At 33.8% G+C, this 17,328-nt stretch overlaps 1 protein-coding gene across 5 annotated transcripts in view; it reads right to left on the bottom strand.

Moving 5' to 3' along the window:
* exd (PBX homeobox extradenticle) overlaps positions 1–17,328 on the bottom strand; it is a 620,888-nt gene that overhangs the window by 19,474 nt on the left and 584,086 nt on the right. For all 5 annotated transcript variants that reach the window (XM_074138519.1, XM_074138534.1, XM_074138528.1 and 2 more), the window contains 2 exons: positions 6,530–6,777; positions 1,888–2,078 (listed from right to left, as the gene is read on the bottom strand). In XM_074138519.1, coding sequence (XP_073994620.1) covers positions 1,888–2,078; positions 6,530–6,777 — 439 coding nt within the window. The remainder of the gene's footprint in view (positions 1–1,887; positions 2,079–6,529; positions 6,778–17,328) is intronic.

Here is a 17,328-nt window from a genome sequence, read left to right as displayed (position 1 = left end):
TTCAAGTGAAGTTAATAAAAAAAGAAAAGAAATGTTTCAAGTCATGACGGTAAGCAAATGAAAATGGAATGGAATAGTGACTATTTTCAATTCCCCCTTGCGACACGAAAGTCAGTGAATCAAGAAAGTGGGTTACATTTAAATTTTAAGATCTAAAAATATCATATTTATTTGATTATATTAAAATAATTTAGGAAAAAACAAAATCTAAACTTCCTCTAAAACCCAATAATGAGATTTTTCATCTCGGCAAACTTATTTAGGTACAAGAGAAAGTAATTACAGAAATGAAATAAAACAACTTCGGACTGCTACGAAAAAAAAGTCCAAAAAATTAAAGTTAAACAAAGATACTTTGAAACTACAATTTCATCATGAATTAGTGAAGATGAGTAATTTATAATTTAGGTGTTACGATTATTATAAAATGTTTAATATGTTTAAATAATTTTTTTTTTTTTTTTATTATCCTTTTAATGAAATTTACACCTGTACCTACAGGTACAATAGGTAAATGCGATGAATGTATGTGAATAGCATGGCAGACGTGAATGACGGTCATCCATTGATGGCCGCCGTTAGTCACCCAGTTGGTCACGGGGCCAACGGCGCCTCAGCCGTCTTCGAGGATTGGAGGGTAGCGTAGTTGTAGACAGGTTTGCAGCTAAAGGGTTGGGATGCAGTGAGAGTTTTTGGTGAAAATTTTTGTATCGAATTTTGGCAAGTTCGGAGATAAGTGGAATTTGGAGATCTGTATGTATAGTGTGGTTGCTTACGTAGAATGGAGCGTCTAGTATGCGGCGGAGAATTTTGGATTGCAGTGTTTGTAGTCTATTGAGGTTGGATTTTTTGGCTGTACCGTAAAGTTCGAGTCCGTAAGTCCATATTGGTGTGAGAAGGGCTGTATAGAGTCGTCGTTTGTTCTGTAGTGAGAGTTTTGAGCGTTTGTCGAGTAGCCTGGCTAGAAGTTTGTATCGTTTGTTTAGTTCGGTACGTTTAAGTCTCGTATGGGGGTTCCAGGTAAGTCTCTTGTCTAGGTACATTCCAAGGTACCGCACATGGTCGGCTGGTGGGATAGGTGTGTGATGTAAGAAGACAGGTGGCGGAGTTTGACGTTTGAGTGTGAAGACTATGTATTTAGACTTAGTTGGGTTAATTTTTATACGCCAGTTTTCTAACCAAGGTTCTATTGAGTGAAGGTGGGACTGTAGTGAGCGTACTGCGAGGATAGGGTCAGAGTGTGTGGAGAGAATGGCAGTGTCGTCAGCGAAGGTGTAAATAGAGGTATTAAGGTTAGAAGGTAAGTCGGTTAGAAGGTATTAAGGTTAGAAGGGTTTAAATAATTATGCCATAAAAAGCATTAATATTAAAATAGTATATTTAGGTTATATAGGTCCTATTAAAACAAAATAGATATGTTACGTTTTCCCTCAAAAGCATGCAATACTATAGTAAGTTAAATAATTAACAATTACTTATAACTATGTACTTAAGGATAACGTACAATCAGTATAAAGGGGGAAAAATTGCATTTCTCGATATGATATTAGTCCAGGAAAGGAAAAGTAAACTAGGTCGTAAACGATTATTTGCTAACATACTAGCCGATAAATAATTTATCATTAATAATATATGTTTTACAACAAAATGTTTCCTTGTTTGGAAAAAATATTACTGTAATTACTGTTTACTGTTAAAAGTATATAAAATTTCTTATTTTTTAAAAAGATAACAAGTAAAAGTAACTATAAGTTTGTTCTCATTCTGCTAAGATCGTAACAGGTTACTGCGACATCAACAATCATTTAAAAGAAAAATGAATTGAAGAAAACAAATTACATTATACTTATACTTATTTATAAAAAAATAAATCAAACTAATACGAACCTTGCGTCGAGAAACCTCGACCTGAGTATCATTACAGCTTCACAGGTACTTTGCTTTAATTGCATTTGTATTGAAGAAAATTTTTTATGAATAATTTGAACCATTCTTTCTATTTCTTTGGGCGTGATGGGCCTTGTCCTAGATTGTTCCCTGAGAAGGTTCATCACATGTGTTGTGAATTCATTACACGCCTGTAACAAACACCAAATGCCAACTAATCATTAATTACCAAGGATAAGGCAATATTTTTATTTACTTTTACAGCAGTAACTTTGTACGATGGTACAAATTATTTAATAATATTCTTTAAATGGGAAAGAACAAGCATGAGCTGAAGATATAAAATTCTGTGTTATTGCAGTCTTAAGTTATATACAATAATTCATTACTTCATCTATAAATTCAATTTTATTTCCTTCCTTAAAAAAATCAAATTTATTTATTTATTAATAAAATTGCAAATAATTTACCGATTTATTTATTTATTCTGAAAAAATGTTCAAATCTGCAGCTCATGAATTAATGCTTAGAATGTGACTAAAGTTCGACAAACGCTTTTCCTTTTTAGATAAACATATAATCAAAACTTGCTGCTTATTTGGAAATTAATGAATATTACTTTTTATTAGCTTTTATCCTCTTAAAACCTATTTGTCAAGGTGTATTGTGATAATTGAGACAGACATGTACTTTTTTTAAAATTCGAGAAAGTAACAGAATTAAATAGAAGTTGCAAACATTAAAAAAAAATATATAAATAAATTCAGCAGATTGTCAGCAAATAGAAAACTTTGAAATGAAAATCCACCAACTTTGGTCAAACAAACACTGAAGTTATTCTGCAAAAGTTAAACCAATCTTGGGTTCATGGTTACAATATGATGGGATGCATAAGGTTTAAAAGTTACATGAAATGACTTTGAAGGGAACCTAGATAAATTGAGGTAAATATAAATAATACATAATTATAACTATAAAAAATAGCACAATTGACAAACAAGAAAGAATAAACAACTTATGAGAGTACGCGTCCGTTTATAACATAAGAAGGTAAACCATTGTAACGAAATAATAAAGATTGCCCATAAAAGGGTGAGAAGGCTAATTCGCCGTCACAGTCACATGCATTCAATGAATAATTTAAAGAGGAGGAAGAGATAGAAGAAACAAGTATAAGTTAGAGGAAAGAAAAAATTAGAAATTACACAATTAGGTGGTCACTGAGGAGAGATGTGCATGTGACATGAGAATTGTAGTTAGCAATAGGTTTATATGACAAGAAGTAAGAAGCGGTTGGCTGAATTGCCTAACGACTGGCTTGTGAACTGTGGTTACCGCCAGTCCATTCTAACAACAGTAATTTTGTTCCTGACCTATTACTCTATTACATAGGCGGGATGGTACCACCTTAGAACCCTATAATTTAATATCCAATGTGCACTCTTTTACTTAGCTTACTAAACCTTCAATTAAATCTGTCAAAACGAGTTATAGACCATTTTTTTTTCTTTCCATATTCTTCTTCATCTTCTACATCTTATCCGCTTCAGGTTGCTCTCTGGTTCTCTGAAGCCCACCATGAATTATAAATATATATATATCTACATACACACACACACAACAGTAATAATAAAACAGTAATTAAACGATGTGTGAATGTAGAAGCACTAATTACAGTTGCCTCGCTCTCAGTCTACCTTCAACCCCAGTCAGTGTGGTTAAAGCTGGTAGGAAATGATGAGTTAAGGAGAGTAAGCACTGGCCAGCTAAACTAAATACAGACCCTTTACACGAGGGTAGTAAAACCGAGCTAGCAGCCCTTCAAACAGCTTTATGACCTTTTTATACTCTCACTACAATTGTTTATACTGATTTACACCAAGAATATAGCATTACTTTCCTCTAAGGTATAATTCTAAAAAGTAATAAATGCCAGACAACTTCTCAGAGTACTATATAAAATAATTTCAGTCCTAAAAAGTAAATCCTATTAATGTTATACACGATTATAAGAAGTAAATTAGTTTTACGGATTGTATTTTCTAATTAAAAATAGTGTAGTTGTACTTCATTCGGCCAATAAGACTTTCTTAGTTAAAAGCAGAGTTACCTTAGTACCAACTTAAGATAAATAATTTTCAATAATTCGTTATTTACTTGACTACTATTCGGTACATACTTTTTCGATTTCTGCTGGCCAAACAAATATTTGGAAAATATTTACAAAATGGAGCACTAATTTTATAAAATGTTTAATAAGTTTGTATTAAATTTATTTAAAAAGTCAAATAACAACATAAATTACCTAAATAAAACGAATTCTACTTTATGAAAATAATAAAAATATTCTAAGCACAATATGAAACATGAACATTTATAACCTAACACCTAGTGCTAATCTAATTTTAACCTTCCGCAATCCTACTACTAATTATCTATCGGAAGACTTTGACATGAACTAGCACATTTAAATAATTCAAGAACTGTAAATAAAAGAGACCCCTCTCGTAATTTTGCTAAAACTTTGATGGATGAGCTCAAAATGTCTATGTTTTGGGAAAATGGCTTAAGAAATTGTTTCAGATCTTAGCAAAAGAACTTCCATTATCCCTAAATGTGCATTTTTAACTACAAGTTATTAAATGGTTTTTGGGAAAGTACAGCTGGAAATGAGGATTTTCATTGTTTTTACTGCGCGGTCGTTGGTTTAGATTTAGTAGATTTTGGCATACAATGCCAATCCAAAGAATATTTTCAAATGAAGGGTCCTTAGAAACGATTAAATTATTATTATTATAAAGCAACGAAGTTCGATAAGAACTCAATGTGGAAAAACTGCTTTAAGCGCTGTGCTTCCTTTTAACCCAAGTTATAAGAAGAAAAAGATTAGATAGAAGCTAAAATATACTAATAATTCTTTCGGGAGACTATCAAAGAGACGATGATAATGTGGGTAAAAAAAGCGAAAGAAGTGGTTTATGGAGAGAAGTAGTAAATAGGATGCAAATTAAGTGTGAAAGACAAGATGAGAGAAGTGGGGAGAAAGATTTAATTGGAAATAGATTAAAATCATCATCATTAGGCAAACTGAATTAAAGATGAGCAAGGCCATTATCTGTGCAGCAGCATCACCGGCTCCAGATACTTCTTCTTCCTCCAGTGGAAGATTTCTCTTTCCAGTCTTAATTCTATTTCTTAACCCCTCTTGGTGATGAAAAAAAGTCACAAACAGTAGAGATTGAGTTTTAAATCAATGACTGGAGGAAAAAAGCATTCGATTTAGATTTAATGTAAGGAAAGAAAAACTTGAAATATTCTCCTTTGTTTATATAATTTATAAAATTCATCTTGTATTTTAACAATACAAGTTCAACATAAAACTGTCGAAATACAGGAAAAAGTTTCCATCAAGAATTACCAGACATCTGAGTGCCTCCTAAAGATATTTCTAAATTTAGTAACTCTTATAAATAGCTGTTAGAAGGAGTTTTAACTCACGTGAAGTCATCTATTTTAAAAACAGATTATGAAAACAAAGTTCAACCCTAAATACAACAACCAATTTAAACATATAACTTTTAAATTTTAAACCAGACATTTTGGACTGAAATATGTTTTTGGTCCTTATTTATTACTGTTAGGGTCGCAACTAAGTGCCTTTTTTTTAAACTTTTGTTTTTCTATTTTTTTTTTTTTTTTGTAATTTAAGGAGCGTCAACAACTGAGGTCATTGGTGCCCGGAGATTTTTCAGTAAAGGGCTGGTTGAAGTGAAAGAGGATCAAGTAAATCTCCGCATGAGAGACCAGTGCACTAAACACTCAGGTTTTCTGATTATAAATATTACGAACATTAATTAGCTCTAAACAAGAAATAAAAAGACTATTGGGGAACCCGAAATAGTCTCTTTTATGAAGGAAATAAGATTGATGTGACTTGAAAATAGGTAAAAAAGAAATGAGTAAGACCAAATTCTGGTTCTTCTTCTTGGGGTTCTATACATACATATTTATTTCAAGGACAAGTTTTCTGAAAACCACTAGTGTAGGAGCTCCAGAATATCTAAATTGTGCTTCCATCGATTATCCTAATTTGAGTTATGTTCTTCATCTGGTATTACGATCCTATTCAAGACGAACCCCATCTATAAGGGTACGTAATTCCTCTCTATTAGCCACCTTTTTCCGCTGCCTCCTTGTACGGCGGAAATCATCTCCTACATCTTCTTAAACCTGGTCGAACCTCCTAAGTCTGACTTCGCCGGTCTCCCATGCATCACTTTTCTAGGCAATCTACCAAGCCACCTAAGCCACCGCAATCTTATTTCCTTCATAAAAGAGACTATTTCGGGTTCCCCAATAGTCTTTGTATTTCTTGTTTCGAGCTAATGTTCGTAAATATGAAACTTTCCTTATCACCTTTTTTTCCCAAAAATTTCTGGAATTTCGCCCTGGTTTCGCCAGAATATTTTGATATCGGATAGAAGTCAGTATTAGATTAGCGGTAGGTTGGATAAAATTTTGTATACAAATTAATACACACAACAACTCTGCTTAAAATATGTTCCACAACCCTGAAAATGACCTAGACCCTAAATCGAAAGCTTAGCCAATATAAAATAAAAACATAGACAAGAAAACGTACCTGTTCATATTTTTCTAATTCTTGGTGGTATATCTGCCTGATTTGAGCTAATTTAGCCCGGTAGTCTGAATGTTCTATCGCGTTGTCTTGCACTTGACCGGAAGCGGCCGCTGCACTCGCCGCTGCAGCAGCACTCACACCACCGCCCTTTTCAGGACCTGCGACTCCTTCTGCTATCAACATGTTGTCTAGCCTCATCAGCTGGGGGTCCGGTGGTTCCTCTTCTTGTGTATTCCTTAGACTAAGTACTGCAACAAAAACGCATGCAAATACAATTAGAAAATATTTTTAGTAATAGAGTTATTTAAGAACATATAATAATTAGTATTATGAATTTCTATCAACAAAAGAAATAAGAAACATTATTTATATTTTGGGGAAGGGATTAGCTATGCGGTTAGCGTACTAGACTCCCACGCGGAGGTCCCGGGTTCGAATCAAGCTGCTGACCCTTACATTTTCTCTTCCTAGGAGCTTCTTACAGCTCACTGTCCGGTGATGGACAGTGTTGTCTGTAACGAGAGAACACTGTCCGGAGGCCGACAGTGCACTAAAAAAAGCTCCGAGCGCCAATAACCTTTGATGTTGATGCGCCTTAAATCATAAATAAAAAAAAAAAATTTATATTGTAATATAGGACTTCCGCTTGCCCAAAAATTTTATTAATTATATCTAATACCGAATTTCTGCAGCCTGTTAAGCTCTATACAATCATAAAAAAGTCTTCCTGCTTCTTGCTCTCACAGCAGCAACAGCCCGTCCAGTAGTTGTACAAGGAATGCAATAATCATAGATGAGGAAGAGATAAGCGCACCCAACTCCAACCATGAGTTTCTAGATTCGAGTCCTGCCTATCTTTAATCTTTTCTGCCTAGGAACCTTTAAAAGCCTGGGAGCGCTAATGACCTCTAATGTTGGCAAGCCCAAATTTAAGGAAAATAAATAAATATCCACAGATATTGTATCAAATATTTAGCTTATTACTTACAAGGTAGTGAGCTGAACATTATGAACAAGTTGAATAATGTTGAATGTGTTAGTAAATCTGGTATTGTTAGGACTGTTCGGAGGAATGGTACCTTGATTACCTGCCAAACTGACTGGCAGGTAATCAATGATTTTGATCAGCGTAATGATCAAGAGTTTATTTTCAAAAATAATATAAATAACACTTCATCACATTACAAGTTCAAGCTACCTCATCAGTACAAATTTAATTTAATAAAATTTATTAAGGCTAAACTCGAGAATAATAAGGTATTTATTTAAATAATAAATACATCAAATTTTAGTGTTTTGGTTGAAATATAATGAGCAGTCAGTTAGATTTGCTCTAATAATGATGTAGTGTACGCGTTTAGAGAAATGCTCAAGTGCCTTTGTCGAGGTGAGCCGAGGAAAATCAGGTCTAATTTAAAATTCCAATGGGAGAATTTTACATATATTTTTAGTTTGTATCTTTTAGTTAACTTCCGTCGCTCAGTAGATAGAAGAGTGAGTTAATCGCCGCCCTTTCTGGTGCCAATTTGGTGTCCCACTCCAATACTTTAAACAGTGTTTACTTTCACTTACTCCTAGTAGTGGATGTAGTGAGATCAGGTGAAAAGTTTCGATCTAAAAATGAAAGAAATGATTCGGTCTGTTTGGAGAGAGAGGGGAGTATCCCCCCAAAAAATCACTCCATCCTCCCATACCACATTTGGTGGTACTCCTTTTTGACAGCATTGCCGCTCTTTCCTTTACTAAACTAATAACCGAAAAATCTAATGAACTTAGCGTGTCCTAACAAACGAATGTTTGATGACTTATACAGGTATTTAGATGCACCATTTCGCTACGAAGACATAATATACTCCACCAACATCTACAGTGCTGAACAAAAGTCTGCATACACCCTGAAAATTTGTCTTTTATCTCGGTCGGAAAGGATATCTCGCGTGGCTTCTTTGAATAATGTTTGCAATGTTACGATATGAAAATCCTTGATTATTTAATTTAACTATTAATCTGCGTTCTGACACAGGAATTTCCTTTCATTGGTGAACCATTTTAAATAATAATAAATTCTTAACTAACTCAGATCCGCCTATATTCACGTTTCAACTATAACTAATAAATTTGTAAATATTAAGATTTACCCTTACTAGTAAGTATTATTATAATATTGAACTTATCAATTCTGTATGTGGACTTTTGTTCAGGCATGAGATTATTGCAATGGGAGATAGCAGAGGTCTTTTCATCTCTCATATATATATTTAGTAACAATAGTTACAAATGTTTAAATCACATTTTTACTCTAATAATTCTTTATTTTGAAAATTCCCGAAATATTGTGGTGTATGTAGACTTTTGTTCGACACTGTATGTGCTTAAATCTTTAGCAGAGCTAGCAAAGAAATGTGAGTGTAATATACTCTATAATGAGTGAACTCATTAGGAATTTGCTCGATTGTAGACAATGTTTAGCCCTACCATGGACAGAAATTCTAACTTTCTAGGTACAATAGAAGCGGAGATATAAGGTGTTGAAAAGTTATAGCCAATTAGAATGAATGGAAGAAAATGATTAGAGAAGGATTACGTGATTTTAATTCAGTTTAAGTATTTATAAGTAATAATGGAGAGTGAGTGATATTCTAGTGATAAGCACCTAGACGATGCTGGCTGAATGGCGGAAGCCAATGCCAAAAAAATGGCAATAAAAAAACAAAAACTAAAACGACTTTTCAGGAAGCTCCCGATGAAACTTATTCCCTTAATTAAGTATCTATTTTATCCAAGGATGATTTCTCGGGTGGTAGTGGATTTGGGATTATGGAGAATCAATGACGTCGAATTTCAAATATTTGTGAGGCATGATCTATCTTTTGAAATGCAAGACAATCAAATTCCCATCATATCCGTAAGTTTATGTATTTGTGTGAATACAATTTTTGAAGTGGATTTATAACTAATAATTGCACAATCTGGGGAAAGAGAAAGTGATGCAAATGTTCACTCACACCGGACTTCCTGAGGAAACTTGTTACGAGGATCACTCAATAATTAAATAGAAAATTAGTTGGGCATTAAAAATGTTTTATTAAATTACCAAGAAGCGCCTAAAAAACAAAAAGAAATAAAAAATGTACCTTGTTATAAATCTACATAACTTTTATTTAAGGAGAAAACTTAAAATACCATGAATAAATTAAAAAAGATAAAAAAAAAAAAAAATTAGTAATATAATTGGAGAGAAGAAGATGATGGTATTTAAAGGTTGGCTAATGAATGCAAAGTAATTAGCTGTGATGAATTCAAATTAAATTGCCAGTGAAAAACTATAATTGTGCTAATGTTGCTGCGGTGAAGAGTTTGTATTAATGTGTGTTTATTTTAATGAATGTAAGAGACAAGTTTTTATGAGTTTGTCTGTCTGTATCTGTGTCTGTGTTTAGTGTTTGGTAAAAGTGTGAAGCACTTGTTAGACAACAGGCACTGTTTTTGAAGAGGGACTACTTTTCACAATTGCCGCCCATCCGTAGTTTTAGTTCCTCTCTCGGACGGTTGGAGTAATGTTGAAAATTAGCAAGAGTACCCAGTCTAGTAACTAATACCAGCACAATAGATGGGCAATTTAAACGGAGAGCGGCAAGTTTATCTGAATGAATTTGACATGTATGATAAACAAGTAAGGCCGCGCTACCAAGTGTTGTACTACAGGGGCTAGGAGTGTAGTACTGTGTTCGTCGCCCTCTAACCAGTTGCAACACCCTTCTAACAAACCTATTCGTATTTCCCTTCTCTATAGTAAATTACAAAATTTCGAACTTTAAACCATTTTAACGGCTACCAATCCTGTAAAAGAGAACTTTAAAGACTGAACGGTCTTGTAAATCTGGTTTAGTTTCAAAATTTCAAGCGTCTATCAACTAGCAAAAAGCGAGATCTGTAAGATGTTTCAATCTTTTAGTGGGCTTTTAGATTGGACGTACTCCCTGCAGATCAGTGGGGCGATGTTCCGGGCATGTTCATTATAAAGGGATGCCTAAAATCTGTTTTCCTGCCTATTCTGAATTTTTCGGGCATATTTTTGTTTTTTTTTTTTGGAACATAAAGGTTCGCCTTAAAATCAGAGCGGGTCCTCTTTATTCCCACGCGGAGGTCCCGGGTTCGAATCTAGCTGCTAGCCCTAGAGCTTCTTACAGCTCACTGTCCGGTAATGGAAAGTGTTGTCTGTAACGAGAGAACGCTGTCCGGAGGCCGGCAGTGCACTGAAAAAAGCTCCGGGTGCCAATAAACTAAGATGTTGACGCACATTAAATCATTAAAAAAAAAAATTATAAATAAGTAAAAATAATAAGTAAAGTATCTACAGTATTGCTTCTTAATTAATGAGATGGGTGTGCCTGGTGTTTCTTTGTAAGGTTCGCTATATTGGGTACGAAATTGTTTTTCCTTCGACCTCCAATCGACTCCCTGGCTCAGATCGACCCCTACTTTTGTTAAATAGACCCCTGGGGATCTACGTATATAGACCACTTTGGCGACCTCTGTTTTAGAGTAATCTTTAAACATTTAGATCATTCACATAAAAAAAAAAGTGATGGGATATAGATAGATAGATAGATAGATAAACTTTATTGTATTTAAGCATATAGCTTGTTACAAGTGAGTTGATTGCTGACATGAGTACAATACATAATCACACAAAAAATAAAAAATACTTATTGTAAATAATTTTTTACCATCAAATAAAGAAAATAGTTCATAGAAAGTATAAAGTAATTTTTTTTTTTTTTTTTTTTCTATTTTAATCGTTTAAAATAGAAGAAGAGCGGACTTTTAGAATGGCAGAGAAGTATTTGTATAAATTAAAAATATTAGCTTTAGAATAATTGTTTTTGAAGTTAACTATAATTTGATGAGGTGAGTCACTACTGTTAATATTTATTACATCTCTCATATTATTGTACAAAGTGCAATTTAATAGAATGTGTGTAAGATCTTCCTTTTCATTCAGATTACATAACATACATGTTTTTGTAGGGTCTATTTTGTAAATTATATTATTAATATTAAATTTCATAAAATAATTATTACATAGCCTAAATTCTGCAAAAAATTTAATAAATTTCAGAGGTACATTTAGTTCGAGATATGTTTGACACGTAAGAAAATCTTTAAGAGTATGGATTGAGTATAACTGCTGGGAAAAGCTTGATTTGTACAAACGGTTCAAATCAGCTGTTACTAAGGAAAAATTTAATTAAATTTAAAATATTTTTAAAGTTGTCACTAGTACGTAGAAGATCCGTCAGATTACCTAAATGATCAATACATGTTTTTGAAATATTACTCTTAATTTGAGAAAACCAATTGTATTTCAAAGAGTTTTTCTTATTATTACTGTTTTGGTCATAGTTAATTAACTGATTGAAACAGACTTTTGGCAACCTATGTTCCTCCATAGTTTCTATTTTTGAGATCCAATTAAAAGCTTGTTTTAAAACAGAAAAACTCACATGCAATTCTCCAGTTTCAAGCCTAAGCAAGTGATTAGCGGTATTTCTTGGAAGACATAATAGTCTCTTAAATAACCGTAATTGAACCGCGTCAGTTTCATTTAAATACTTCAATGCCCAGACTGGAGACGCATACAAAAGGCTGTTACCAATTATTGACTTAAACAGGTATATTCTCGAACTCCAAGACTTAGATTTTCCTTTGCTAAGAATATCAAAGACACTACCGGTAGCCATGTTGGCTTTGCTGATGGCTGACACAAGGTTTTCTCTAAACATGCATGAAGATGAAAAAGTTACACCTAAATAAACATAATTGTTGACTACCTCGATTGGCTCACCTCTATAAATAAAAGTTCTTTTTAACACAGAATGTCTGCCATTCAACTTAAATTTCATAATTTTTGTTTTTTTGACGTTTACTTTTAAAAAATTTTGATCACAATACTTATCTAAAATTTGCAATTTATGGTTTAAGTCCGTATAACTATCAGCAAATATCGTCAAATCATCCGCATATGCCAACATTAAAATATCATTTTCTTTATTAATTCTAATAGTATTCGCACCATGACTAACAAAAAAATTTTCTATATCACTAATATAGTGGTTAAACGCCCATGGGCTTAAAATTTCGCCCTGTATTATGCCTTGAGTTAAATTAAATTCTGACGTAACATTGTAACCACATTTAATTTTAATGTTAGCGGATTCATACAATTTCTTAATAAATCTAAACACTTTTCCATAAACACCCAGGTTTGCCAGCTTATACCACAGGTAATAAGTGATGGGATATATTAAAAGAATGATTAAAAATCTTTAAATTTCGCAGTCTATAAAAAACACTGTGTTACGGGCTAGGAAAGCCTAACCATTACTACAACACATGTTACGGCACGAGCATGCGACTTAAATACAACACCTTGGAACCCATTAAACAGATGCGAGTGCGGTTTAGAATTCTTAGCGGTTTGGTCCACTTTTGGTGGGAGGAAGGTCGTTTGTCTCCAGACCAACAGCATCCCAACCTAAATGGTCACGCGACACCACTTCAATTATCTTATTTTCATAATCTGTCAGTTCGCATGAGAAAAAACAAAAAAAAAACTGTTTGAATATTTATTATTTTTTTGAAGACAAATTTTTTGCTTTCTTTAAATTAGAATAAATAAAATCTCTAATTTTGTAATTTTTAGATATAGTAACTTTATAGACAAAAATTTAAGAGAAAACTTTAATTTAAGCGACAATTTAAATATATCTTCAAAGATTTTCAAAAGCCTTTTAAAAAAATTAATTAATATTTGGGATAACAACCTAAAGGAATTAATAATTATCGTTTAGAAAAGAGCATATAAAATTATATCTAAAGATATTTTAATGAGGTAGTCTGTTATCCTAACCACCTTTGAGTTTAATATTAATTAATTAAAATCTCCAAATTAGGGTTTCTTTTGATCAAAATTTTAGCATTATTTAATTCTTATCACAACAGTATATCGCTGGCTCAATATTACAAGGTTCTATGTGACCAGAGGCAGGTTTAGAGAAAATTAAATTTCAAATTTTTATTCTACTATTATTAGATAAGTTAGCGCCGCAAAATTGAGTCTAACTGTTACTTACTAATGTGTAAACTAAAAAACAAAACTGAATAATCCCCATTTCGCCTTATTTAGATTAGATTTAATTAAATATGTTTCATCATACAACTTTGATACTGAAAATGTAACATACGAGGGGCGTTTGAAAAGTCCGTGCAAAAATAAAAACTACTTAATTTTTTGGGGTAAACCAAAACAGTGAAATAGTAGTCCGAGGAAGCCAAGTCTGGAGAATAGGGGGGATGTGAAACGAGTTGGAACCCTATTTCCATTAATTTTGCGACCACAACTGCTGAGGTATGAGCTGGTGCGTTGTCGTGATAAAAAAGGACTTTTTTGTGGGCCAATCGTGGGCGTTTTTCTTGCAGCTCGGTTTTCAAACGGTCCAATAAAGATGAATAATATGCACCTGTAATAGTTTTACCCTTTTCCAGATAGTCGATGAGGATTATTCCTTGCGAATCCCAAAAGACAGTCGCCATAATCTTTCCGGCCGAAGGAACGGTCTTCGCCTTTTTTGGCGCAGATTCCCCCTTGGTAACCCATTCTTTAGATTGTTCTTTGGTCTCAGGAGTGTAGTGATGTATCCATGTTTCATCCACAGTGACGAAACGACGCTTAAAGTCCTGCGGATTCTTCTGGAACAGCTGCGAACCGTCCTTGCAACACTTCACACGATTTCGTTTTTGGTCAAGCGTGAGTAGTCGCGGCACCCATCTTGCGGATAGCTTTGTCATGTCCAAATGTTGATGCAAAATATTATGTACCCGTTCATTCGAGATGCCCACAGCACTAGCAATCTCACGTACCTTCACTCTTCTGTCATCCATCACCATATCATGGATTTTATCAATGATTTCTGGAGTAGTAACCTCAACAGGGCGTCCAGAACGTTCAGCGTCACTTGTGCCCATATGGCCACTCCGAAAATTTTGAAACCACTTATAAACTGTTCTAATCGAAGGTGCAGAGTCACCATAATGTTTATCAAGCTTCTCTTTAGTCTCCTGAGGCGTTTTGCCTTTCATAAAGTAGTGTTTAATCAACACACGAAATTCTTTTTCGTCCATTTTTTGAAAATCACTCGACTTTCTCGATTCAAACGAATGCCAAACACAAAGAAATAGACCGATCTGGCTGAAACTTGGTGTGTGTTCTTCCAAGAGATGCTACTAACTAAACATAACCTCGATACGCGCCAGTGGTGCTATCTCTCTGACTTTGCACGGCCTTTCAAACGACCCTCGTACAACCTTGTAATATTGAGCCAGCGTTGTATCTAAAATAATCTTTTATATAAGTTCAACATTTTATGCTCGCCAAAATTAGTGGTTATTGTCAATTTGCTCCAGTAAACATCTAAGCTCTGGGCAAACAGTTCATCACTATGATCTGTAAAAAAAATGGGGACGAGGAAATGTGATGGGCCACTGTCTGCATTCTCTCAGGAGTCATCGTTCTTTAACACGAGTAAGCTAACAAAAGATCTAAAGATTGTTAAAATCGGGCAAAATATAATTTGTTTTATTATTTAACTTTTTTGTTTTTATTACTATTTTATTTACACCCATGGGGTTGTGTGCCTCATGAATGGTATTTAATTGGATAATTTCACGAATAACTCAACTGATGAGAGTAAGGTAATTACTTATTAAAACGGTAGTATTCTAGAAATAGATACTTATTCTATAAAACAGAAAGTATTTATTTAATACATTTTAATTTAATTTATTTTTTTAGTGATTGAAATATTTACAATTAATTATGCAGTGATTGAACGTGGGAGGTATTTATAGCCTAACCTTAGTGCCCAGGAGTGAATTCAGGACCATCTGTATGTCGCGATAGAGTACTCCATGGTGTACATCTGATTGGCTGAAATCATGGAAATGGTGCCTATCGATTGGCGGTTTAGTTTGTGAGTGAAATTATCTCATTTAGTTAATTTTTAATTAATAGTTAATCTAGATTTCCAAACAAATATTAAACATAGGAATAATTTATATTTTAAAATGTAAATTTTTTTACATTTTAAGAATATTATTTTTGTTTTTAGTTGAATTTTTTTGCTAATAAGGAATGCTACGATTAGTTAAAATTCTCGAAATTTAGTTTTTTTAGATATACGCCAGGAGAGAAAAACCTATTGCCAATGATTGGTTTATAATCAAAAAGAAATCCAGAAAATTCGTACTTAACCAGCATTGTATTAAGTAAAACTGTGTTTTGAAATGGGTTTTTATACCCAAACTGCTTTGGATTTATTCTAACACTAGGCAAAAAGGTAGTTTTCGTACTCTCAGAGATGTAAATCTTAAAATGCAAAATAAGGCTTCATAGTGCAAAGTACATGCGCCCCGAAGTATACGAGTAGTTAAGGGTTATACCGGGTTCAATTCTCACGGTCAAAGTTGTCAAAGTTGGGTATTTTTCTGCGTTGCGCTTTTTCGTGCATTTTTTGACGATTCAACCCTTATACAACTGTTCTACCGGACAGTTTTAATACTTAAGTGCGCTAGAAAGAAAAAAAAAAACTAATTTTATAACCTTACATTGAAACAACATCGCCTATAATATTGGTAGTTGGACGTGAAGTCCCGCCTGATAAAATAGGTGATTACAACCGTGATGGCGAACCTTATATAATTTTAAATAATATAGCGATTTGTGGAGTACTTTGAAGAAATTACGGTATTTATTGAGAATAAGTATCTGGCAAACTTTCCTGAGAACAATGATCATAAAGTGGGTCATTTAATAATGTTCTTTTTTTCACTGTGGTTGCAAATATCGAAAAAGTTATGAATATTTCTATACGTGACACGACATCAGAGTTAAGTTAGGGTTTTTCAAAATTTTGTTGACGCATCGAGCTCAAATAAATTTGCCATCACTGCTTTACAATATCACCCAAAATAAACTTCCTCAACATTAAGTTCATCCATCCAAATAAAGACATGCGCAAAAACATGTCACCTGATCTAGAGGAGAATATTTCCTCCGCCTAATCCTAATTTAAAGCTTAATGATAAAAACGGAAAGTTAGTTTCAACATAAATGGTACCTGGTATGAAGTAAAAGTAAAAAAAAAAAAAAAAAAAATTCAAGTACCATTACTTGTAGCAAGATGTATATAATGGCTTTATTTTTTTTTAATTTTTAAAGTTAGCCGAAATGGAAGTAGTGGTGTGCTGAGCTCCAGGAGGTTGGGTAAAATCAAGTTCCCCTAGACTTGCAAGTGAGTGAAGCTGGCCTGACTGGCTGGCTCACCACAAGACACTGAGAAAGAGAGAGTAGCGCCGTGAGGCAGAGGGGGCACCAAAAAACAGGAGTGTTGGGGAGTTAAAGCCAACAGAGTTAGCTTGAATGCAAATCGCATTGGGCTTAAATTGATTGAGCACAGCCAAGTTACCATTACTACTAACACTAACCCAGAGTAGATCTGCTTACTGCGTACCTCTCTCACACATTTACACACTTAGGGAGGGAGAAAGCAATGCTAGTGGTTTGTTGGTAGATTCTGTGCGGCCAAGTCTCCGCAGTCTCCTTGGGAGAAGGTGGTTGGAAGAGGTGCTATTCCGGTTCCCTTCGCCTTCCTCTCGCCATTTCTCCTAAAAGGAAATACTTTAAATTGGAATTCCTATACACTGGCATTAATTACTCCGAGTACTAAATGAATTGTGGT

This window comes from Rhodnius prolixus, unplaced genomic scaffold, assembly GCF_049639745.1.
Source record: "Rhodnius prolixus isolate KJV_2025 unplaced genomic scaffold, Rpr scaffold_1, whole genome shotgun sequence".
In the NCBI taxonomy this organism is placed as follows: Eukaryota; Metazoa; Arthropoda; class Insecta; order Hemiptera; family Reduviidae; genus Rhodnius; species Rhodnius prolixus.
Note: the sequence above shows the minus strand (reverse complement) of the source record. Positions and strands in the feature narration are given on the sequence as shown.